This window comes from Magnolia sinica, chromosome 8 (genome assembly GCF_029962835.1).
Source record: "Magnolia sinica isolate HGM2019 chromosome 8, MsV1, whole genome shotgun sequence".
In the NCBI taxonomy this organism is placed as follows: Eukaryota; Viridiplantae; Streptophyta; class Magnoliopsida; order Magnoliales; family Magnoliaceae; genus Magnolia; species Magnolia sinica.
This window is the reverse complement of record NC_080580.1, coordinates 33,308,347-33,335,562: the sequence shown is the minus strand read 5'-3', so window position 1 is coordinate 33,335,562 and position 27,216 is coordinate 33,308,347. Positions and strand designations below refer to the sequence as shown.

At 38.7% G+C, this 27,216-nt stretch overlaps 1 protein-coding gene across 1 annotated transcript in view; it reads right to left on the bottom strand.

The window, feature by feature from the left end:
- Positions 1–27,216, bottom strand: part of LOC131253207 (V-type proton ATPase subunit a1) — an 83,506-nt gene that overhangs the window by 33,865 nt on the left and 22,425 nt on the right. Inside the window, exon 7 of the mRNA XM_058254105.1 lies at positions 22,556–22,693. Within this exon, the coding sequence (XP_058110088.1) occupies positions 22,556–22,693 (138 nt within the window). The remainder of the gene's footprint in view (positions 1–22,555; positions 22,694–27,216) is intronic.

Here is a 27,216-nt window from a genome sequence, read left to right as displayed (position 1 = left end):
GTTGCTAAAGGCTTCACATAGAAGTTTGGCGTTGATTATCATGACACCTTCTCTCCAATTGCCTAACTTAATTCGGTGGGCGCCCTACTATTAATAACAGCAAATCACCATTGGCTCATCTATCAACTGGACATTAAAAAGGCCTCCCTGAATGGTGATCTTCATAAGGAGATCTACATGTCACCTCCTCCTAGTTTCCAGCATCAGGGCTCACTTGGAAAAGTATGACATCTTAAGAAAGCTTTATATGGCCTTAGACAGTCACCTCGCGCTTGGTTCAAGAGACTCAGTACAATTGTGTTTTAGATTGGTTTTCAACGATGTGCTTTGGAGTAAGAGTGATAACCAAATAGCACTAGTAAAGGACAATGAAACCAATGAAAGGTGGAGAAGCTACATTCAAGTGAAGAAGCTATTTTCAGAACTTGTTAAAAGACAACCAATTTGAGAGCATAAGGATAGAAGAAACCACACTCAAATGACGTTCAAGACCATAGATACTTCCGTTGGTTAGGATATCTGAAGTGAAAGAAGCTTTGAGATAGAGGAAAACAGGAAAGGCCCTCAAACAAGAGAGTATATCAATAGAGGTTTGGAAATGTATGAGAGATGCTTGGTTATTTGGCTGACAAAGTTGTCAAACAATATTGTAAGATTGAACAAAAAAAAAAATGCCAAAAGAATGGAGGAAAAGTACCATAGTACCTTTTTATAAGAACAAAGGAGACATACAGAGTTGCACTAACTTCATGGGATTAAACTTATAAGTCATACTATGAAACTTTGGGAGAGGGTGATTGAGCAAAGATTGAGACATGAGATGAGTCTATCAAAAAATCAGTTTGGTTTCATGCCAGGGAGGTCTACCGCTGAAGCTACTTTCCTACTTGGACAATTAATGGAGAAATATAGAGAGAGGAAAAAGGATCTCCACATGGGCTTTATTGACTTAGAGAAAGCATATATTAGGGTCCGTAGAGAGTTAATCTAATGGGTGTTGGGAAGGAAGAAGTTTCAAGAAGATACATTGACATGATTAAGAATATGTATGAGAGAGATAACAAATTTGAGGACCACTAGTGGAGAGGAGTTACCAATTACTATGGGCTTGTACCAAGGATCGGCATTGAGCTCCTACCTTTTCCTATTTGTTATAGACGATTTAACGAGGCATTTGCAAAAAGAGATCCCATGGTGTATGTTGTTTGCAAATGGCATAGTTTAGATTGACAAGACGAAGGAGTGCGCAAACACAGAGTTAGATTTATGGAGTGGTGCTTTAGAATCTAAAGGATTTAAAATTAGTCAGAATATAACAAAGTATAAGAAGTGCAATTTTAGTAACAATAGAGTGAAACAAGGTATTAGTTAAGATTGCTAACATAGAAGTTTCTGAAGATGACCACTTTAGATACCTTAGTGAAATGAGGCATTAGTTAAGATTGCTAACCAAGAAGTTTCCAAAGATGGGATAGAGGAACAAGATTCATGCAGTCGACCCCAATTAATTGGTATATAAAGCATAGATGATGATGATGATGATGATGGAATGGGTTTTGGACGAAGATGGAGAACGTGGATCAAAGGATGCATTGATTCAGTTTGATTTTCTAAACTAACCAACAAGTCTCCTGTTCATTTTTTCATGAGTTTTCATGGTATCAAGGAGACCCCTATCATCATTATTGTGTAATTTGGTGGATGGAAGGTCTCCATAAGTTGCTAAAGAAGGCCAAAAGGAGCTAAGCTTTGTGAAAGGCTTATCTCTAAACAATTCTAATGTTGTCTATACGCACGTGCAATATGCAAATGAGACTGGTACTTGGATCGAGAGGCATCGATGAGGCAATAGGCCAAGGTGTGCAAAAATGGTTACGTATCAGCCATAACAGTCAATACGTAACGATAACGGCTGATACCGTTACGTAATACAGGTCCAAAATGGTGACCCTCTGAAATTTGGGACAATAATGGTTATTACAGGGGTTGTAACAGATATTAAGGGGCATAATAGCCGTTACTGCTCGTAACGGTCGAAAAAGACCCCATAACGATCAGAAAACGACTATTTTTTTCTATTTAAATGTCATTTTGGCATTCGTTTTATTGTATTTTGATTCCAAAGGCTTTCAAATGAAAAGAAATGAAAAATAACTATTTTTTTCCCAATTTGTAGTTGTGATGGTTGATTATCATGTGTATGCATTAGAGGCATGTAACAATGTTGTTTGTGTATTAATATGTTTTTTGTTTTTTATTTTCAGAACTAATTACGTTGATTCATGTCAAGGGAGTGCTATCTAAGGTTATTGTAGAAAATCAAGGGGCTTTCGTGTTAGAAAAACAAATTCTCAATAGTGCCTTGGTTGCTCATGAGTGTGTCGATTCTAGATACAAAGAGAAGCAAAGTGGTATAGAGTTCAATCTAGATATGAAAAAAATCCTACAACCATGTCAAATGGGGGTTCTTGGACTACATGCTTGCTCGGTTGGGTTGTGGAGATAGGTGGAGGGGATGGATCTAGTCCTGTGTTTAGGCATCTTCTTTTTCTACATTGGTCAACAGTTTGCCGCAAGGGCTTTTCAAGGCTTCTTGGGGCCTCAGACAGAGCAATCCCCTCTCCCCTTATCTTTTTGTGGTTGTCGATAAGGTGTTTAGCAAAATGATGTTTACAGCAGAGGTTGTAGGCCTGGTAAAGGGTTTCAAAGTATCAGAAAACGAGACTCAAATCATTCATCTTTAGTATGCGGACGACACTTTGTTATTTTGCAATGCAAACACGTCTTCAGTGGATAATCTACATAAAATCATCATTTGTTTTGAAGCCATGTCGAGGCTAAAGATTAATGTCGACAAAATTAGATGCTAGGAGTCCATGTTCCTAATGCCGAGTCCATGTTCCTAATGCCAAGCTTCTCTCTCTTGCGAGAGTATTCGGATGCAGGACAAGAGCTTTTCCCTCTACATATTTCAGTGTGCCTCTTTGTATTGGGAAGCCAGCCAAACATTTGTGGGACAAGATCATTGAAAAAATCAGGCGGAAGCTGTCTAGTTGGAAATGTCGTTACTTATCTTATGGGGGGAAGCTGACTCTTATAAAAGCAATCCTCGCCAACATGCCAATTTATTTCATGTCACTATTTAAGTGTCCAAGTTCGGTGGTTGATAAGCTTGAAAAGATGAGACAAGATTTCTTTTGGAAAGGGGCAAACAAGGGTAGGAAATTTCATCTTCTTTGTTGGGGGAAGGTATGTAGGCTAGTGGAAAAGGGGGGTGCCAAAATCAAGAGCCTGGGCCTCATGAATATTGCTCTTCTTAGCAACTAGCATTGGAGATTCGGGACAGAGCACGGAAGACTGTGGAGGGAGGTTGTGGTGGCTAAATATGGAGTAGTTGAAGGTGGATGGTTTGTGAAGAGGTCATCTCTATACCATGCCTTGGGTATTTGGAAAGGTGTAACAACAACAAAACACCTTATGCGGAGTAGGATTGCTTATGCTCTTGGCAGTATGGCAGTAGGACCCACATTCATTTTTTGATGGATGTATGGCATGGTGATGTGGCTTTCCAAGAGGTCTTTCCTAGATTAGCCCTCCTCACTCTAGATCATTCCATTACGATCACTAGATGCTTCTCTATTGTCAGTGGAGCCATGGTTTGGAATTCTCCTTGCCATAGGAATCTGACCGATGTTCAAGTTTGCGAGTTTTTAGATCTTTTGAACCGTTTGAAGTTACTGATCCCTTCTTCCTTGGAAGAGGACTCCCTCCTTTGGAAAGGCCACCCTTCTGGGAAATTTCTATGTGATCTTTTTTCTCCAGTCTGCAATCGTTAAATAGAGTTTCTGGCCTCCCCATCCTTTCCACCATTCGTTTTATGGGGCTCCGTGGCGGTCTTTTAACTGTTTGATGGGAAGAAAGAGAGTTCTAACGATTGACAATCTCCAAGGGAGATCCCTCATCCTTCCTAATATTTGTTTGATGTGTATGAGTGATGCAGAGTCTATTGATCACCTATTCATTCATTGCCTTTTCACTTGAGGAGTGTGGAACTTCTTCTTCGTCGCGATGCATGCCGTGGGTTATGTCGAAGTCAGTCGAGTATCTCTTATGGATGTGGCATAGGAGAGGAGTTGGCAAAGCCGAAAAAGCATTATGTTGGCTTCTTAACATGGCTATCTTTTGGGCCATTTGGAAGGAGTGGAAAGATTGATGCTTCTCTAATAAGAGTTGCTTGGTGGATGAAATTTTTTGTAGGGTCAAATGGCTTCTATCAGGATGGACTCCTCATGTAAAGGCAGCTAATGTTGCAACTATTTCTTCTTTTTTGGCTTAGTTTTACTTTGTATTCGTTCCCCCTGTTTGCGGGTTTCTTAATAAATTGTTGTTACGTCTAAAAAATAATGCTGAAAATGAAAAAAAATTAAAATATTTTTTCTCTGATTTGTAGTTGTGATGGTTGATTATCATGTGCATACACTAGAGGCATATAATAGTGTTGTCTTTGTGTATTAATCAGTTTTTTATTTTATTTTATTTTCCTTTTTTTTGTATTTTTTCTATTTTTGGAACTAATATGCTGAAAACAAAATAAAAATAAAAATTTAAAAAAATTTAAAAAAATTTTAAAAAAAATGAAAAATATTTTTTTTTTCCAATTTGTAGTTGTGATGGTTCATTATCATGTGTATACATTAGATGCATGTTGTTTTTGTTATTTCATAATTAATATTGTTTATTACCATGTTGTTTTTGTATATTAATCAGTTTGTTTGATATTTTTCTACTTATATATCTATTTTCACGTGAATAATGATTATACATTTATATTTTGTCATTTTGAATAGGTTTTGGAGCTTCATAAATCATGGTTGATTCATTCTTAATTAAGAAATACTTATTTACTTTAGTCTTTCACTTTAGCATTTGGATTTTAGAATTGATTAGTTGGTTAGGGTTATTGATTATTCTTTTAGACTTGAGTACTTGGATTCCCATTTGGACTTTAATTGGCCTCTCATAAGTCATAATCTTTTTGGACTTAAGACTCCCATATTATATTTGGATTTTAGACTTAGGCTCTCATAGGCTATATAACTAGTAAGAAAATAGCTAGCCAACAAGGAAATGAGGGTATCGGATAGCAATATCGACAGTAGGTGTGTAGTACTAGGCACAAAATAAAGCACAACTATCATGACAGATTAATTACTGGTGGAATCACGCAACTTAAATAACATCTGGCACATTGAAAGGGCTAAGTCGTGGGGTGTACAATAGTGTCAAGGGAGATAATGCTCTTGATGCGCGATAGTTTATATGAGTTGAAGGGGAAACAAGCTGTTATACAGAAGAAAAGTGAGGTTCTGGAAGCAGCCTAGCAGGTGTTTGGTCCTGATTATGTAGGACTTCATGATGAAGAGAATGTTGAATCAGATGAAGATTCAGATAGAGACGTGACTATGGCTAAGAGAGAGCGTGCATGTTGCACATGAAGATAAAGAACGTCAATGCATTTTTGGCGGGAGGAGGTCCGTACGTGATGGGGGGGGGGGGGGGGGGGGAGAGTATAGCTGAGAGTGCGACTACAAGTGTGGGTTGGTTTAGTGGATTACGGAGTATGATTGGCAGCCAACGGGAGACATCTTCGCATGATGCCCTTATGAACGTAGATGTGGAGCCCAAGAGACCCCTGCTGATCCAATCTTGTTTAGGAATCAGTCAAGTAAACAAAAGAAGATCAAACAAATATGGAGTAAAACTTCCATTAAGAATCTAGGTAAGGCAACAACTACGTTATTTATACATGCCAACATACCCGCAAATGCGGCCAACTATCCATATTAACAGGTGGTAATCAATGTAACAGCGCAAGTACATGAACGAATTCAGGCACCCCACGACTAGGGAGATTAAGGGGAAATAGACAAATTCAAAGTATGAGAATGTGAAGGTATGGCTACCTTTAGACCTGTGTTGCATGCCGTACGATGCACAATCATTTGCAATGGTTGGACTGACCCAACCAGATGCAGCATGATCAATTTCACAGTGTACCGCCACTTGGGAACAGTGTTGCATAAGTCAACCGATGCATTAGATGAAACAAAAAATGCTAATTATATTCTCCCTAATGGATAAAGTGGCGGATGAGATTGGAGAGGAGAATGTGGTGCAGATTATGACCGATAACGAAGCAACATATAAAGCTACAGGTAATATGTTGATGCTGAAGAGACCACATACAATTTGGTCACCATATGTTGCACATTATATTGATTTTATATTAGAAGATATTAGGAAGAAAAAGAGTGTTATGACATTAGTCAAAGGGACAAGAGAAGCAACGACATTCATTTACAACCACAATCAAGTAGTATATATTGCAGATTGGGACATTGGATCGACCCATCATCATGCACTACAATATAAGGCTAAGAATGCGAAGACATCATAAGAGCATTACAGCAGCCGACGATGATACCGACTACTGTCCAATAAACTTAAACAACATTTATGATGAAGACAGCATGTTAATGCCTTGGTTGGAGAATGGGAGAAACGTATAAAAGAGGGCAATGAAAAATTAAAAGTGGATGACCCAATGGTATGCACGACATAGTAAGAGAGTCATGCAACTATCTTGGACCCACAAAGGGGGGCAGATTTCATCTAGAGACTAGTTTGGCATAAGAGTATGAGAATTAGTAGTAGCGAGACAAGGATAGATGGTCATGGTGGTGGTGCACTTGATGTTGGTCCCACTTTTGGTGTTGCTCAACACACTATACAGTCGTCTACAGATTGCGAAGCCGATGAGCATCGACAGGATACACGATGTCGAACTTTTGAGTCCATTGAGTCATAACACAACCAACCAAGGGGGAGGAGCATTAAGGGAAGGTTGGCACTAGTGAAGCACAAGGACATCATCAAGCTTACAGTCGTGGACATTTATAGATATTCTTATGGCCAATGGCAATATACAAAGCTTGTTACGCCACATTCATGTTGGAGTAGTCCTCCCAATCCACATGTTCCATATAAATGCAAATATCTAGATCTAGATCCAAGTTATTCATCACAGACACGATCTCAGTCTCAACAGTACAAGCAGCAGTACGACTATTCGTCTGGCACTAGTGGATATCCTTACTCGGGGTTGGAGTCATTACCTACTCAGGATCAGTCCTCTGGTTTCGTTGACCCAAGGTGTCCCGTATCTGTATCGGTTGGCGTAATGGTGCCCTCCGAAACCGATGCGGATATGGGGACATAACGGCGATACGGGGGCATAACGGCCCGTAACAGCGCAAATATTTTTTTTTTGCCAAAAAAATATGAAAAAATATGGATTAAATCCGGAATATTCTAAGCATTCCAAACATGCATTCATTTATAAATTGGAACATGTTTATGGTGGTGTAACGATCCACTCTTTGGTGAGAAGTTGTATCGAATTGTCTGATTAATTTTTTAACCAGGTAACTTGAATTTGACTACAAAATTCATATATTTAATTTTCTAAATATGTAATTTATACTTAACAACTTGATATCATTTCTCCCAATAGTTCTTTAAAAAAATGAAATTAAATTCAGGTAGATGGCGTTGCCAATTTGGGGCTGACTTGGAGGACCAATCTATTCTCCAAATCAACCTCAAATTCATGTCATTTATTGTCATTATCCCACTTATAAATTGGTGGACATTTATTGGATAGTGAATCATTAAAAAAATAAATAAATAAATAAATCAAAAAGCCCTATTTTAAAAAATAAAAGTCCACAAATTAACAATTAAAACTATTCAAACAATTTGATTTTGGCATTGTGAGTTAGCAATTGCAGTCCATAATTTAATTGCCAAATTTTAAGTTAATATATGTCTCGTGTACAATTTTTTAAGGCTTGAATTAGGAGGGACTCGGATTGTAAAGTGCAGCACACGTGTCAAAGTTTTTTGGGTGAATGTGTTATATCCACACCGTCCATCCATTTTGCTAAATAATTTTAGGGCATGAGCCCAAAAATGGGGCACATCCAAAGCTCAGGTGGACTGCACCATAAGAAACAACAATAATTAAACGTTCACCATTAAAAATTTATTAGGGGCTAGAAAAGTTTTAGATCAAGCTGACATGTGTGTTTTCCCTTCATCCACGTCAGTGTAACCCAATTAATAGGTTAGACTGAAAATAAACATTACAGTGGACCTTAAGAAATTTTTAATGGTGAGCATTCTATAACCACTATTTCCAATGGTGTGGTCCACCTGAGATTTGGATATTACTAATTTTTTGGATCCTGACCTAAAATGACGTGGCAAAATGGATGGACGATATGGATAAAATATATACATCATGGTGGGGCCCACTCGGATTTGATCAGATTGGATGGAAAATAAATGTTACTGTGCACCCTACGAATTGTTTAACCATGAAAATCATTTTCTCCGCTGCTATTTTTGGTGTGGTCCAGATGATCTCTAAATATAATTCATTTTTTGGGTGGTGCTCTAAAATGATCTCTGAAAATAGATGAACGGTGTAGATGTAATAAATACATCACTATGGAGCCCATATAACTTTGATCTCCTTTGAACCGTTCATACAACTCGGAGCTCGAGGAGTGTCAGCGCTCGTCTTTGCATGACACGTACCTACAGCAACTAGCTGCTGCAAATAAAAAAAAAATGAAGAGAGAGGGAAACCAAAAAGAAAAAAAGAGGGAAAGGAGAGAGAAGAAAAAAGAGGGAAAGGGGGAAAGAAGAGATTGAGAGAGAGAGAGAGAGAGAGAGAGAGAGAGAGAAGAAGAAGAAGAAGAAGAACAGGAAGAAGCCGCAGCTGCCTGAGAAGAAGAAGAACAAGAAGAAGAAGAAGAAAAGAAAGGAAAAAAGGTGAGGTTTTTTTGTGTTTTTCAAGGCCCTGTAACGGCCGTTACGGTCATAGAATTCCGTAACGGCCGTTTCGACCCCGTATCGTGTAACGGGTCCCACCATTACCGTTACGTATCGGCTGTTACGGCCGATACGTAACCGATTTGGGATACCTTGCGTTGACCCGATCTTTTCCTTTACCACTAGATATTATGAATATGCAATACCCATTTCATAGCTGCCGCCAGATGAAAATGAGGACATCAAGGTCGAGCAACCACAACAAAGCATATTTTCATTTTGGTGGGGGTGATTGACTAGTGAGTTTTATTAAGTATTTTTTTTTTTTTGTTTTTTAATATTATTAACATTTAAGGTAAGTCTTTCTACACCCACACATTCATTAAGCAAGCACAAACTAGACACTACTGAACTTGTGCTTAAAATAACTTCACTGACAAAGACTCAAGTTCTCCATGATCACGGTGCAAGGGAGTTAATCAAACAATACTATTTTTTTCTTGTGGATGACAGGATAGGAATCACAGGATAGGACACAAAAGTCTTTGGTATATTGAAAACTTTAAATGGAATGCACATTATAATGAATGTGGTCTTCAAGTATGTAATATGCATTTTTTTTCTAGGAGATAACTAAATTAACTCGCCAAAGATGAGCAACGAAAACAAAGCCCAAAATGCATTCGCATTTCACACCCAAGACTCTAAATACAAATAGGTTCTACTAATAACCTCACCCAAATATTGTTAAAACAACATCTATTCCTTGCTCTCCAAATAGCCCAGAAAACTGCCATAATGAGGAGCCTCGACCTAGATTTGTCGGTCCTCCCAACTCCTCCCCCATGCCAAGCCCAAAGGAGGTCGTCCACCAACTTCGGCATCACCCGAGACAAGTGGACCGAGGAGAGGAAATAGCTCCACACCATATAGCCTATGGGGCAGTGGCTAAAGATGAGGTCAGTTGTCTCCTCATTATTCATGCACATGAAGCAAATATTATGAATAATCATTGACCTCTCTATGAATTATCTATTGTGAGGATTCGCTTTCGACATACCAGCCACACAAGGAGCCTCATAAAACCAATGATGGAACGGATGCCCAAGGAGACTATGCAAAGATTCCGAAACCGCACCAAATAATGATTTAATAGAAAACTTCTCGGAAGCGCTTATACACCACACCAAAGAGTCCTCTTGAGGATCAAACCTCACATTCCTCAGCATCTTTTGGAGGCTAGTATATTCGCCGATCTCTATGTCCAAGAGATCTCTACGGCAGGGGGGCGTCCAAATCGTCCCGTCCCCTAAAAGAGACGCAGTCAGCAACAGAGATGAATATGTCTAGAGCTAGCCGAGCAATCCTAGGGAACAAAGATTGCAATTGCTGATCCTAACACCAAGCATCAACCCAAAAACAAATCCGAGACCCTTTTCCCAAAGAAGAGGCCGTGCCCCTGCGGATAAAATGCTCAGTAGCCGCCACCCCTTTCCAAATGGTAAACAACCTGCAAAAGGATGAAGATTTCATGAACCAACCACTTGTCTGCATATTGTACTTGCTTTCCACCACCTTTCTCCACAACTTCCCTTACTCCACTCCAAACCTCCAAATCCATTTCCCCAATAGAGTGGTGTTCATATCACCCCAAGGCTTAATGCTAGGCCCCCCTTCATTTATCAACTTACACACCTCTCCCCACTTTAGGAGGTCAAATTTTTTCCCCTCACTAGCACCATTCCACAAATATTGTCTCCTCAACTTTTCAATCCCAGAGAGGACCGACTTTGGGTAGCGGAATAAAGATAGGAAATAGATGAGCATGTTAGAAAATGCTGCCCCCCCCAAAGTCATGCGATGGTCCTTCCAACAAGCAAACTTTCTCTGAACTCTCTCTATCACTTTGTTCCAAGAATGGATAGGAAGTTTTCCAACACAAAGGGGCAAACTGAGATAGGTGGATGGGAACGAACCAGCTTTACACCCAAAAACATCAGCCAAGGACCAAACCTCTTCCTCATCGATGTGAATGCCAAGAAGTTCAAATTTAGCTACATTAATATTGAAACCTGATACTGCCTCAAAACAAACGGGCAATTTCCGAATATTGTCCACTGCACTTGCATCTGCCTCACAGAATAGGAGCATATCATCTGTGCATATTGAAGGTGAGAAATCCGAGGCCCATCGTTGGCTATCTTGAATCCCTGGAAAAGCCCACTCCTCACCTCTCTAAAGCATACCACTAAGTGCTTCCCCAACAACCACAAATAAGGGGATAGAGGGTTCCCCTGCCTTCAATCCTATAGAAGCTCGAAAAAAACCTTTAGGCAACCCATTCACCAAAATGGAGAAAGACGAAGAAAGGACACAAGACCTAATCCGGCGCTTCCACTTTTGGCCGCAACACAACCTCATAAGCATGTAATCCAGGAATTTCCAATCCACATGGTCGTAGGCATTTTCGAAGTCAAGTTTGCAAACTAAGCTACTTTTCTTCTCTTTAAATCTTGCATCTATGCGTGTTCATGGGCTATCAGCGCACTATCTAGAATTTGTCTGCCAGCAACAAAAGCTCCTTGATTGTCAGAGATCACATTGGATAGAACCAATGTTCGAGTTGTCGGTATCGCTACAAGTTTCGCTGGCCAGAGATAAAGATATAATATCGTTATCGCCGATAACCGGAAATGTGGGAAAAAAAGGGGAAACATGAGGGAAACGGTGGATTTTTTTTCAATGAAACTTCAAGAGATGCCTAAATACACATATTTGCATATTTAGCAATTAAAAATTTGCACAAAGAATGCATACACAATAAGTTTACATTTAATGGGGCCTAAAAGCATGCACTATCATAAGATATCATTCCAATAGTAATCAAAATGGTTTTATATAATACAAATGCAACCACTATATAATAATTAAGACATGTCAAAGTAAATGAACTAAAAAAATACACCTTTCTGGCCACCCCTTATCTCCACATATAGTCATGCGGCCACTAAGAGTGCCACAATGTACACATGGTGTACAAATGGTGCAACTTTCATAAGATCAACCATGTTGATCAGCTACGGTGCTTTATTTAAACCATTGAATTAAAAATGGTGTACATTCAATCGCTACCATGTGGTCCACATGAGATTTGGATCTGTTTCAATTTTTGTGACTACGCCCTAAAATGAGCTCAAAAAATTGATGAATGACATGGATATACAACACACATACATCAAGGTGGGCCCCATGGTTAGGGAAACACCTACTACGGTGTTACCTAGGTAATATTAATACTAATCTGCTCGTGAAAAAATTGACGTACACAATACACGTGTTAGCATGGCACATAAGTACAAGATGCAATCCATTCATCTGGTTGATCCAACCTTATACATGTTTTTCAAAAATAATTATGATCAAATCAACATGCGAGCCCCAATATGGGAAATAGGTGGATAGTTAAAAAGCTTCACCCTAGTTGTCAGAGCTATACATTTGTTTTGCAAAATGTGGCCCACTCGACCAGTAGATCAAACTGATTCTTGGACAATGGCATCAATGCAGTGGTGTCGTTTTTATGATAGTTAGATCTTGGACGTATCATGCCATGTAGGCACGTACATAACCGTACATGAGCTTTATTGCACGTGCGTGTGGCTTAGCAAGGCTCCATGGGCAAAAGAAACCCTACAAGGGTGCACTCTTCTCGGGAGTTTTATGATTTGCAGCCCCTCCAATACACGTGGCAAAATGACATTTTATTTGAGGGGCCGACTGTGATGTATGAGTTTATCAACACTGTCCATTTCATTTTGCCATATCATTTTAGGATATAAGCCCCAAAATGAGGCAGATCCAAGGCTCAAGTGGACCACACCATAGGAAGCAGCGGTGATAAAATGATTTTGGTGGGGATCCACTCGATATTTGGATCTACCTCATTTTTGGGATCATATCATAAAATGATATGAAAAATAGATGGATGGCCTGGATGAAACACATATCATGGTGGGGCCCACAGAAAGCTGACAAGTAGTCATTTTCTATTCGCTATGTCGTAAGCCAATCCGCGTCCTTTTCCAGCTAGGTGGGTGGGACGGGACCTGTCCTTGGGGCCCACCTCAATGTACATGTATATCCACATCGTCCATCTATTTTACCAGATCATTTTAAGGCATGGTCCAAAAAAATGAAGAAGATCCAACACTCAAGTGGACCACTGACCGCACCACAAGAAACAATGGTAACTGACCATTAAAATCTTTTTGTGGGCCACAAAAGTTTTGGGTCAAGCTAATATTTATGTTTTTCCTACATTCAGTTATGTGTGACCTTATGAACAACTTGGATGGGAAATAAACATTATGGTGGACCCTACCCCTAAGAAGTTTTTAATGGCGGGTGTTCAACGACCATTGTTTCTTGTGGTGTGGTCCACCTGATTTCTAGATCTACTTTCGTTTTTCGGCCCATGCCCTAAAATTACATGGAAAAACTAATAGAAGGTGTAGATATACGATGCATACATTGATGTGAGCCCCACAGTCACACACATCACGGTTGTTGCATCCATAAGAAATAAAAACGAAAGGGAAAGTGAGGGTCGAATCGTCGAAGCCGACCTTTTTTAACCCCCATTTCAAAACCCTAAATTAGATTCTCTCTTTTCAATCTGAGCATTTTCAAGCCCATTCAATGCAAAAATCGCTGATTCATTGCAATAGAAGGAAATTTCGACGGAAAATCTCCTACACCCTCGTCGAAATTCCCAAATTTTCAAGTTTTTTCATTCCTTTGAAGATCGAACTATCAATCGCAATCCAAGCACCTCCAAAAGGGAAAAAAAGGGGGAGGGGGGCGGCGATGCTGGAGTGGGGTATTTTATTTTATTTTTTCGAGTATTTAATCTGGACCTTGCTCGAATTTGTTACTAGATGAAAATGCCAAAAATTTTCCCTTTCTGTCAACGATAATAGGGTGGTTGTTGGATAGAAATAGAAACTTAGCGGCGATAATTTTAAATTGTCGAAAAATCCGAAAAAATCAACGAAAATTTGCCAATATCCGGAAGAGAAATGAAATATGTGGTGTTTGGTATCAACGACCCAGCAATACCGAAAATATCGGCGACAATTCGATATTATCGCTGATAATTTAAACACTGGATAGAACTTCCTTGAATCTAGACGACAGGATCTTAGCTAGAATCTTTTAAGGCGCTCCGTTGAGACTAATTAGCCTATATAGTCTTTCACCTACTCGGCTCCTTCAACTTTAGGAATCAGAACGATGAAAGTGGCTCCCAATTTAGTAGATGAGCGTCTCCGCTCAAAAAAATTCCGATAAAAAGTCCATCACATCATTCCCGACGACATGCCGGAGTTTTTGAAAAAAACAAAATGCGGAAGCCATCAAGGCTAGGGGCTTTTTCTCGACACATCAATCGCAAAGCTGCTTGAACCTCTTCTTCAAGATTGGGCTTCTCAAAGTACCCAGTTGCTTCCTCCCTACCTAAATGGAACATTATCCATGGTCAGTCTACCCCATTTATCAGGCGAAAGCAGATCCGTAATATACACTAAATTCTGGTAAATAATAGCAAGTACCAACAAATGTGAAATATTTTAGTATTACATTCATTCTAATATATTAATCATTGGTATTAGATAGTTAGAAAATTAAATCCAAGAGTTTTGTTGTCAATTCCATATTGTCAGTTTCATAAATTCATCAGACAACCCAATACAATATTCTTACCAAAGAGTAGACCATTACACTACCATAAACTTTTTCAAATTATAAATCATTGCATATTTGGAATATTTACAATTTTTTGGATATTTTTTCAGATTTTTTGAAGCCAAAAAATAAATAAATAAATAAAAATCGACCAATGCAAGGGTGTAACGGCCATTACACATATCGGTAACGTTGGGCACCGTTATGCCCACAATTACTGCAATGGGTCACCTTGCAATAGGCTTTAGGAAAATTATCAAATGTTTTAAGTTGTGTTTGGGCTCAAAATTAACTTGTTAAAAAGTTGCTTATCTAGCGTTAACCTTGATGAGTGGGAAATTATCAGGCTCGTAGAATTTGTTGGTTGTGGAGTCATGCATCTACTTATTCAACTGTTGGGTATGCTAGTAGGAGGTGGTAAACCCACTATGTAATGCAAGGTCATTTTCACACGGGGCTCGAGAGGGGTGGCCTATGGGATGCAGGGGCACACTCGGGGTGGGCGGCCCATGTGAGGCGGTAGCTCGTATGAGGCGGAACCCATGTGATGTGGGGCCCATGTGGGGGGGGTGGTTCGACCGAGGTCCTAACCCATGGGATGTGGGGCCCGGGCTATGAGATGAATTAATTCGCCATGCTCTATCAGTTCGAGCTTTTACAGCAAGTGGTTAATTGTCTTGCATCAAATTGGTATCAGAGCGGGAAGTCTCGTGTTCGAGACTCCTCACCGGGGATGATTGATGTAGGGGCATTTTCACACCAGGCTCGAGTGGGGTGGCATTGTCCTACATCACTATGGCTACCTATGGATGAAGTGGTCAGAAAGTGAAACCAGAAGCTAGCGTCATAGAAAGGGAGATGGCTACCAATCGGTGGTTGAACCACGCTTAAAAAGTAGCTTATCCGGCATTAACCTTGACGAAGGGGAAGTAATCAGGCTTGCGGGATGTATGTAGTCACTCAGCTACCTATTCGACTACTGGGTATGCTAGTTGGAGTTGGTATACCCACTATAGTTGCTAGGGATGAAGCGCTCAAAAAATGCAGTCAAAAGTTGGAGTGTGGAAAGGGAGATGGAACTTGGAGGCCGCTTCACGCCTATAAAATCAGTTCTAGAGAGTTTTCCAATCTACATGTTTCTCATTATTCAGGTGCCTTGCCAAGATGCTAACCAAGTTAGAGTCGCTTAAGAAGAAACTTCTCTAGAATAATCGGTAAGGTAACAGAAAACTTCATCTAATGGCAATAAGGAGGTATGTAAGCCTACCAAAGATGGCAGTCTTGGAATTAGGCTGTTGAGAGAGACGAATTCAGCTATGCTAGTGAAGTGGTAGGGGCATATTGGGCGTGGAAACTCCCCTAGCCTAAAAGAAATCTTGGTGAGCAAATACGAATTGTCAGAAAACGGCTGAGATATCCAAGCATGCAGTAGCAACAGAGGTTCAACAGCTTGGAAGGTGATATCCAAGGTGTACAGCAATTTCATTTTCCACATTCAGCAAGAGGTTGGAGATGGGTGTTCAACGTAATTTTGGAAGGACAGCTAATTCACAGAAGTTTCTTCACATTGCCAAATAGAAGAACGGTCTGATCTCTCAATGTTTTCACAGATCAAGGCCAGAATTCAGTCAAGCTTTGAAAGGCGAAGAGATCCTGGTTTGGGTTCAGTTATTGTCCTTACTAGAGGATCCGGATGTGGAGAGGATCGCCGCTGACTGTCGGTTGTGAACCCTTGAAGCAAATCATATGTTCCCAGTTCGTTTGTATTGTAAGATATTTACCATGAGTAGTGGGAACAATGTGGAGTAGACTCCGTCTATTTTGAGAAGTGGTCTAACCATGAAGGTTAACGTCTTCTCTTGACTGGCATGCCAAAGCAGGATTCTTATGATAATCCAGCTCCAAAGAAGTGGTTCATGATGCCAAATGGATATGAAATGCATGGACAGGTGGAAGAAAATGCTAGCCTCTCCGAATTCATTCCAAATTTGCTGGTAAGATTTGAGCAACAGTTCTAACTTCAGAATCAGTTGGGTGATGCCAAGTGGACCTTTGATCAAGGTCAAGAGGGTGTTGGGTTGGGATCCAATTGGCAAACTGCCATGATAGCCAGTCCCAAAGGCTTCCCTTTGTTGGTTACAGTTGGAAAGGAAAAAAAACAATTTTTGAAGGGAAACTCTGATCAGAACCTGTGATCTTCAATAAGATCGTGTCAATAGTGGAATGATGCCGAGTTCCGTTTTCGATCTTTTATGGGCTTGGCATGGTGGGGGGCTGGCCAGGGTGTCCCGTATCAGTTACAATACGGGCGTATCAGCCGATACATATCGGTAACGGCAGATGCCATTATGCGATACGAGGCCGTAACGGGCACCCCACTGATATTGTTACTACCCAGTAACGGCCAGGGCGCAACGGTCAGAAAACGGTAACTTTTTTTTTGGCTCTTTAAGGCCCGTTTTTTCACTTTTTTTGAAACTTCTTTCTTCCAAACTCTTCGTAAATCATTCTATTACTATTTTCGACCAATCTTAGCTTAATATTTCAGATAAAAACAACTTATATTAAGGATTTTCTTGATTCGAAGCTTCATGGGCCATGTTCTAGAAATTCCTCAAAATTAGGTATTTATACTTTTTATTAAATGTTTCACTGTTTTAATGGTAGAATATGATGTGTTAATCATAGTAGAACATGTTAATGTGCATTTTACAGATTCTTGATGTCATTTTATAGTTTTTTAAAAAAATTTTCTATTTACGCACTATTTTCAGCCCTTTTTTTGAAAATTCGAAAAATTATTTTTTATTGAATGTTTTGTTGTTTTAATGATAGAATATGATGTGTTAATCATAGTAGAACATGTTACTGTGCATTTTACAGATTCTTGATGTCATTTTATATATTTTTTTAATTTTTTTCTATTTACACACTATTTTCAGCCCTTTTTTCGAAAATTCGAAAAATCATTTTTTATCGAGTGTTTTATTGTTTTAATGGTAGACTATGATGTGTTAATTATAGTAAAACAAGTTAATGTGCATTTTACAAATTGTCGATGTCATTTTATATATTAAAAAAAAAAAAAAAAAATCTATTTACACACTCTTTTCGACCCTTTTTTTGAAAATTCGAAAAATCATTTTTTATTGAATGTTTTACTGTTTTGATGATAGAATATGATGTGTTAATCATAGTAGAACATATTAATGTGCATTTTACAGATTGTTGATGTCATTTTATATTTTTTTCTATTTACGCATTATTTTCAGCCCTTTTTTTTAATTCGAAAAATCATTTTTTATTTAATATTTTGTTATTTTAATGATAGAATATGATATGTTAATCATAGTAGAACATGTTAATGTGCATTTTACAGATTGTTGATGTCATTTTATATATTTTTAAATTTTTTCTATTTACGCATTATTTTTGGCCCTTTTTTTTTAAAATTCGAAAAATCATTTTTTATTAAATGTTTTGTTGTTTTAATGGTAGAATATGGTGTTAATCATAGTAGAATATGTTAATGTGCATTTTACAGATTGTTGTTGTCATTTTATATTTATAAAATTAAAAAAAAAAATTCTATTTTCGAATTAGTGACTTTATGTTTTTATTTTCTTATATTGGACAGGTTTTGGAGCTTCTTAGGGTTTAGAATATAAAATCATCTTTATTGATTAGATTCTAAAACTGTATATAAATTTAGAATAGCGAGTGCCGAGTAGACCGGACTCACAATCTCACATAGACATAGGTCATACACTCGTACTCATATCTAATTTATAACTAATTATCTAGTATCTACCTAAACCTAAAGAAATGTCTGGGTCTGGCCAACAAGTGAGGATATTGGATGGCAACATTCTCAGAGGGTCGGTGGTACTAGGCACCAAATGAAGTACAACTATTGTGATAGACTAATGACTGGTGGAATTACCCGTCTTAAACAACATTTGGCACATCGAAAGGGTCAAGTTGCGGGATGTACTAGAGTATCAAACGAGATAGTGATTTTAATGCAAGCTAGTCTAGATGAGTTGAAGGATAAACGTGCTACTGTATAAAAGAAGAAAGATGAGATTTTGGATGCAGCTCGACAGGAGGTGTTTGGTCCTGAATATATGGGCGTTCGTGATGAAGATATTATTGATTCTGACGAAGATTCAAATCAGAAATTAATTATAGCTAGGAGAGAGAGCTTGCATCTAGCTCGTGAAGAGGAAAAACGTCGCCGCATGTTTGGTGCGCATGGATCAATACGACGTGTGTTTGGGAGCCGACCATCTTCACGTGATGCCCCTAATACGTTTGGATGAAGAAGTAAATGAGCCTAGGAGACTCTCTATTGATCCAATCCTATTTAGGAAAGAATCAACTAAACAAAAGAAGATTAAACAAATGTGGAATAGAACTTCCGTTGAGAAGCTAGGTAGAGCAGCAACAAAGTTATTTATACATGCCAACATACCTTATTGGCAGGTGGTAATTGATGCAGCAGCAGAAGCAGGTGAAGGAATAAAAGCTCCCACGACTAAGGAGATTAGAGGGAAATGAACAGATGTAGAGTATGCGGATGTGAAAGCATACGTCTCTACCTTTAAACCTGTATGGCAAGCCAGACAATGCACGATCATGTGTGATAGTTGGACTAGCCCAACCAAACGTAGCATAATCAACTTCATGGTGTACTGCCACTTAGGAACTATATACCACAAGTCAATTGATGCCTCAGAGGTAACAAAAGATTCTAATTATATTACTAGACTAATGAATAATGTTGTGGAAGAGATTGGAGAGGAGAATGTAGTGCAAATTGTGATAGATAGTGAAGCATCATATAAGCTTGCAGGACATAAGTTGATGAATAAGAGACGACATCTTTTTTTGTCACCATGTGTTGCTCATTGTATTAATCTTATATTGGAAGATATTGGGAAGAAGAAGAATGTTAAGGAAATGGTCGAAAGGGCAAGAGAAGTGACAACATTTATTTACAAGAATAATCAAGTAACCGCAATAATGAGAAAGTTCACAAAAGGATAAGAGTTGTTGAGGCCTGCGGCGACTAGATTCGCAACAAACTTTATAGCATTAGAGAGTTTATTCCAACATAGGGGAGAGTTGAGTGAGATCTTCGCTTCCCGAGAATCGCTCAACACAAAACATGGGCAGAAGACATCAGGGACACCAGTTGAAGTTGCGAACACTATACAGGACAACAAATATTGGAAGAGGGTCAAGTCGATCCTAAAGGTGATGGAGCCACTAATGAGGATACTCCGTCTTGTTGAAACCGACGAAGCACCTACCATGAGCTTCCTATACAATGTCATGGATAAGTCAAAGTTGCAATTCAACGTGATTGTATAAGCTGTAAGTCTTATTGGAGGATGATCGACAGGAGATGGACAAAACAACTCCTTCACGATCTTCATGCAGCAGGTTACTTCCTAAATCCTAGGTACAGATATGCCCAATCATTCACATATGCAAGCAAATTTCAGATGGAGGCATGATCATGAATAAATGCATTCATTCGATGTATAGGGAAAAATGAGTTATCTGCAAACTGGATATGGATAAGGCTAATGATCACGTTGATTGGAAGTTTCTTGATTACATTTTGGCGTTGATGGGGTGTGGAAGTAGATGGATAAAATGGGTTAGAAGTGTGTGAGCCACCAAATATTTTCGTCTGGTTAATGGCTCAAAGGATCCTTCAAGCATCTGAGAGGTCTGTGTCAAGGCGAACCACTTTCCCCATTTCTCTATGGCTATGCCTGAGGCTCTTACATGATGCTGGAGAAAGCAGGATTAGTTGGCTTGGTTATTGGGTTCAAGGTAGAAATTGCTAGTTTCTTCATATTTCTCATCTTCAATTTGTTGATGACACACTCTTCTATGATGCTGGCATAGCTTGGATCGATAACCTCAAGAAGATTATTTAGTGATTTAAAGTTGTTTCAGGTCTAAAGATCAACATCCATAAAAGCCAGACTTTAGGCATCAAATTTGGGCTTGGCAAAAGTTGAGAGATTGGCCAGGATGTCTGGTTGCAAGACTGGTAGACTTCCCTCATCAAATTTGGGTCTCCCATAAGCCTGCCAAACATCTTCCAGATAAGGTGGTCAAGAGGTTAGAGAGGAAACTCTCTTAGCTGGAAGAGCATGTAGTTGTTGTTTGGGAGGAAGAATTATGTTGATCAAGGGAGTCACGCCTAATATGCCTTTCTACTTCGTGTTCTGTTTCAATGCCAGCAAGTGTCCTCAGCAAGCTAGAAAAGACCCAAAGGGATTTCTTTTGAAAGTAAAGGAAGGCGAGCATAAATTCCATCTCCCATGCAATGGAGCGGTATGTGTGGATCTATTGGCTATGTTGGAGTCAGCATCAGAGACTTGAAATCTATGAGCAAAGCATTATTGGGGAATGGTTGTGGAGATTAGGGACAAAAGAAGGCAGCTTAAGGAAACAAGTTATTTCCTGCAAATTTGGGATGACAGAGGGGTGTTGGTTCAAAATCCCTCGTCTATGTAAGGCAATTTTTAGAGTCACTAACCTATTCAAGAAGAATATTGTATACGCAGTGGGTGATGGCTCTCGTATCCAATTTTGACAGGATGTCCAGTGCTCAGAAATGTCTCTTTGCTTGGGATTCATTAACATTGCTTCTGAGCGGGAGGTATCTATCTCCCAATGTTGCTCACTCTTGAGGGACCAAGCAGTTCGGGCACCTTGTGGCAAGGACTTATCCGATGAGGAGCTAGATGTTATGATGAGATTGTTGAATCTTTTGCAGTGTGGACTCTCATGCTCGACAAGGATGGTTTGATTTGTACGTTGGAGAGATATCAAAGATGTAGATCTATCTTTGTTCTTTCAATGCAGCAATTCACTTTCCATTCTATTGGGCTTACCGCGATCGAACAGTCCAGTTGGTCATATAAGGGTCAGCCTTGGCTAGCGAGACAAGGTGTTGACAATTGATAACCTTCGGAAAAAACATGATCAATTCTAATATGTGTTTTCACGACGCAAAGTCCGTGGATCACCTACTCTTGCATTGCATCTTCGCTAGAGCCATGTGGGGAAGGGTCTTTGATTTGTTTTAGTGCACCTGGGTGATGCCTTCTCCAATCAATTCATTCTTCTTCGCATGGCACAGGAAGGTGAGAATTTTGCTCTCTGGTACTAGGTCTTTAGTCAGTTTGGTATAAGAGAACATATGCTTCCACAACCATCACCAATGCCCCAATGAGGTGTTTGAGAACCAAATTGGACGTGGTGGCCTGATGTCACTTAGGCAATTTGCCAATTGAACTCTTGAGTCTTTTGTTTCACTTTGGTCTTGTTAGTTGTTTTCACAGGGGGCATGGATTCCTCATTTTTTACCATACTTCTTTTCTCCTAATAAAGTTTTGGTTGCCTATCCACGGGGAGAGAGAGAGAAGAAAAGAAAAGAAAACAGCCTGGAGAATGTTTGGAAGATTTTGAGTTCACACATCCATTTTGTGATCAAACAGAGTCCAGTGTTACATGTGGCACACCCCAGATAAATGAATCACCATATCCAAGCAAGATATGCTCCATCCTGATCATTCTTTAAACATCCTCCCTGTGATCCGATATTAACCTTATAGATAAAAATAAATAAATAAAAACCACACACACACACACACACTAAAATCTGCCCTTTTTTACTCATGGTGTAAAAGCTAACAATATCTAGGCAGAAATTCATATGCCACACTCAACATTCATTGTTTCTTCAAAAGGGAAAGGAGGAGGAGAAGATGATGATGATGATGATGATGATGATGATGAGAGAACGAATATAGAAAGAAAATATCATGCCGAAAACTTTTTCACAATGCATAAGAGCAATAGTTAACCTCCTTAAGAGCCCCCATACCTCTCGAGTTATTTGCCTTTGCTTATCGGAAGCCTCAGGAACAGGGTAGCAATTTGCACCAAATGCTTCACAAATTTTCAGGATTTTCGATTTAGCCTGCTCCCCAGAAAAGAAAACTACAAAGACAGTTTTCTCAACCTGCAATAGGAAAGAAAAGAGTTGGTCTAGCAATAATTCATAGATGCTATCTAGATTTAAAGATCCATAGAAATGGACTATGAAAACAAGAAGCTGTTAATACTACTATGAGGTTGCATGAGCTCAAATATTTATCAAGTTCCATGTGTACTACAAAAACTTGGTACGTGGAGAGAATAAAGAAATAGAAGCTTTCTGCTGAGTAAAATCACCATCACCATAGCACTGTCCAAGCTATTTGGCATCAGCTTTATGAATCATGTTTCCCCAGACAAGCATTCTCATGATTTTGGCAAAAGTTCAACGACTAGCTACTATCTGACATTAACACCCCTTAACCTAGGCTGAAGATAGGATGGCGCAAGGTTAACTACTAGCGCAAGTTTAACTATGATATGAGTGTGTGGGCAGGAGGGAGTGTAATGTTTTTGGGTCACACAAGCTAGCCAATCAAAAAGATCGGGCCCATCCACGGGTGCTGATCAAGGAAAATGTAGATTACCCAACCATCTATATTGAAGAGTGGAACCATTTTGAGGGTCTATTTAACCCAATGAAAAATCAATGGTCCTGATGTGCATTCTAGATCATACCAACAGTTATTTAATTAGTTGTTAGGGTTAGCCTATGACCAGCTCAATAAGTTTCCCATTAAATTTTTGTCATTTATTTTGTAGGGCCATTTTTCAGGTATCAAATGATGCCCAAGTAACACAAAATTGGTCTCATTTCAAAGCCTCCTATTGAGTTACTATCAAATGAGCCCAAGATCATACAATTATGATACCATTTAAATGAATTACAGCAAATTTACATAGAGCCAATAGGTTGTGATGAGATTCAAGAGTATTTTAGTCATTTTAACGTTTTATCTAAATATATGGTTAACATTATAACTGATGGATGGTTAGGATTATATTGGGTTTTCTTTGCTTTGAGAATTGGTATATATACATGTAAAGACTCTTTTCTAAATACTTATGATGGTTATTTGAGCAAGGACCTGTTTGGATTGGAGGAAAAGAATGGAAATGAAAGTAAAATGAAGAACTTTTCCCATGATGAGACATTTCACATAGCAACAATTATACTTTTGCATAGTCAACTCCCTCACCCAAAATACAATACAAGCATGTCTCACAAAAATCATTTGCGATCCAAACAAGACCCCTAAAAATGGAATCCATGGGAATCGATATCAAATAATGCTCACAAAAAACATTATTGGGTAATTACAAAATTTTCTTTTCTTTTCTCACAATCCAAACAAGCCCTAAAACTACTTCCCTTGGATTTAGAGAATGAGTTGCTTTCTTTGGGCACCAAGGTGTTCTGTAACAGTAACGGTGGCCATAATGGCCACTACCGTTACCTTTACGATACAGGTTGTAACAGCCATTACGGGGGGCCGTAATGGCCTTTACGGTCTCTTTTTTTATTAAAAAAATTCCTAAAAAACCTGTATTTGCCCCGTAATGTTGATTAAAGAGTATGGAAAACCTGTATCTGCCCCATAATAGACAATTACGGGGCTGTTATGGCCTTTATGGGGGACATAACACACCGTTAATGGCAATTACGGTCATTTTTTTCCACAACGGCTGTACGACCTCGTAACGTGTAACGGTTGCCACCGTTACCTTTACGTAACGGCCTTTACGGCATACCATGTTGGGCACATACATGGGATTATTACAGTTACTAGCCTAGTGGTTAGTACATGGTTGGATACTAATCCACAACCCTTATTTTCATCTTTTCATTACACCTATGAAGAAAAGTATGTGGTTTGATATTCAAGAAAAGGTACAATCCCAAATTGAGATTCTTCCTTTTCCATTTGGTTACATCAATTTCAGTATCAAAGAGAGTTCCATTCCTTAGGATTTGTTTTCTTTTCGTTTCCTTTTTATTCTCCAATTCTTCCCCATCACGAAATCCTAAAAGTTTCCCAATACCCAAAATTCCCCAATTCCCTAAACAAGGGTTTACAAATTTTCCCAAGTTCCTTCACCCAAACCCTAATTTAATAAAACCCCCAAATTTCACCATTCCCAAACCCTAATTTTCTCAATTTCCCCAAATTTCAACCCATCATCGCAATTATGCCAAAATCCCCAAAATTTCCAAACCCTATAAATCCAATCTTGCGAAGTTTTCCAATTTTCTCTCAACCTGAACACCCAATTTGTCAAAATCCCCAAATCCCAAACCTAAATTCCCATTCCCAAAAATTCCCCAAATTATAAACCCAATTTTAACCCTAAATCCAAAATCAGCCCTTTACCATCACCAAACTCAATTTTAGAAAATCAAGTAACATGGTAAATATGATTCAATAGATGATAGAAAATTTTAATGCCAATTTTCAAAACCCTAAAAATACAATTTTGCAAAGTTCCCAATTTCTCTCATAAATACCCAATTTGTCAATATCCGCAAATCCCAATCCTAAATTCCCATCTTCGCCAAATTAGAAACTCAATTTTAGCCCTACATCCAAAATCAGCCCTATACCATCACACAAACTCAATTTTAGAAAATCAAGTAACATGGTAAAAATGACTCAATAGATGATTGAAAATTTTAATGCCATGGTGGGTCGGTGCCTGGTAAAACTCCACTAAGTGAAGTATTTAAAATGAAATTAGCAGTGAATGGAAATTGGAAACACTGTTCAGATGATAATCAATGGAAATAGTAGTGAGAACTTTGTATCAGAGAGAGTGATTGCAAGATTGCTGCAGTTGGGATATTTTTCTGAGTATGAAGAAGGCCCCTTCAACAATATCTTTTGACATATTCCTTCCAAGAAAAGTAATATGAAGATCTGTGGTGTAAAGTCACTCCCATGGAACATTGTCACATCAACTTGGAACACCATGGATACAACATCAAAAGGCCATCCATGATGATAAAAGAAATACCTATAAATTTGTGATGGAATAAAATTCACAATGAGCCCAATGTCTAGAGAGCTTTAGTCATCCTCTAAATTGTCAAAGGAAGAACTGGCAAGAAGAACATAATTGGATTACTATCAACATCTTAATCTAAGGCGATGCTCATGATTAATCCGCATTGGATTGATCAACGGATCCACAAATAGCCTCATTGATGGATCAACAACGGGATCAAAAACTCGCTCCTCAAGGCCATTGGGTCTGTAAAATGTCACATTGTGGATTGGGCCTCTTCTTCTTAGTTTATAGACATTTATAAATTTCCTTCTCTTTTTGGGTTGTAGTTGCTTTTGGCTGTGTTGTTTCCTGCCTTCAGCAGTTTCTTTATAATAGCATCGTTACCTTTCAACCAAAAAAAAAAAAAAAAAACCACAACAGGATCAAATGAGGAATCAACTGAAACAGAAGAACTAACAGATAAATTGACAGGAGCAAGTGGATCTGACTCAAAGTATGAAGTGGCAGAAAACTCATGCATTGAGGTGACCAAAAGGATAAGTCCCTCAATGATGAAATCAGTGAATTCTACAGTGAATATCAAAGCTGTGATGGATGCTTTGGTCATGTCTCAGTGACAATGGGAGGACACAAATCAAAGAACCAATCTACAAAGGGGAATGAAGCCACAGTCAACCTTCCAGCAGTCCAAGTTCACAAATCCAATCTTGCAGAAGAAGTGGAAGTTGACACCTAACACGTGGAGGAACATGAAGACACAAAAGAAGGAACAACATGATATACAACACCACCACATGAAAGATCCCGATATGATGTGGGGGCCTTCACCAACTACCACCACCGAAACTTGCAGATGAGTTTTTTCTTTCCAAAGCCGGGGGAAATGATACATTTGACCCACACAGGCTGGTTGGTCAAAGATCAGGCCCATCCAAGTGTCATGATCAAGGTCAATATAGACCATCCAAACAGCAAGATTGAAGTTTTGAACCACAGAGTCTAATTTATCCAATGAAAGATCAAAAGTCCTTACATGTATTCCAGATCATATTAGCAATTATTCAATTAGTTGTTAGATATTTAGAGTTAGTCTATGACTTGTTTAATGTTTCCCTTTGTATTTTCGTCACCTCTTTTGTGGGTCATTTTTCGGATATCAAACAATGTCTGAATAATGCGAAATTGGTCCATTCGAAAGCCAACTGAGTTAACTTTTAGACAAGTCCAAGATATTGCAATTCTGGCACCATTTGAGTGAGAGACTATAGGGAGGGTTGTGAGTCTTGTGACGGGATTCAAGGGTATTCATTTTAATATTTTAAACAAATGGTTAGGATTAGAAGTGATGGATGGTTAGGATCATATTCGGGTTTCCTTTGCTCCGAGAATTATTATATATACATGTGAAGAGTCTTTTCTAAAGAGTTATGATGATTATACCAAATAAAATAAAATAAAATAAAACTATTTCTCTTAGGTTTAAAGCATGAGTTGCATTCATTAGGCGTGTATTACCTTATGGTAAAAGAAAGGATTATTATGATTACTACCATACTGGCCAGTAGGTTTTGGAAATTCATCCACAACCCTTATTTTCATCTT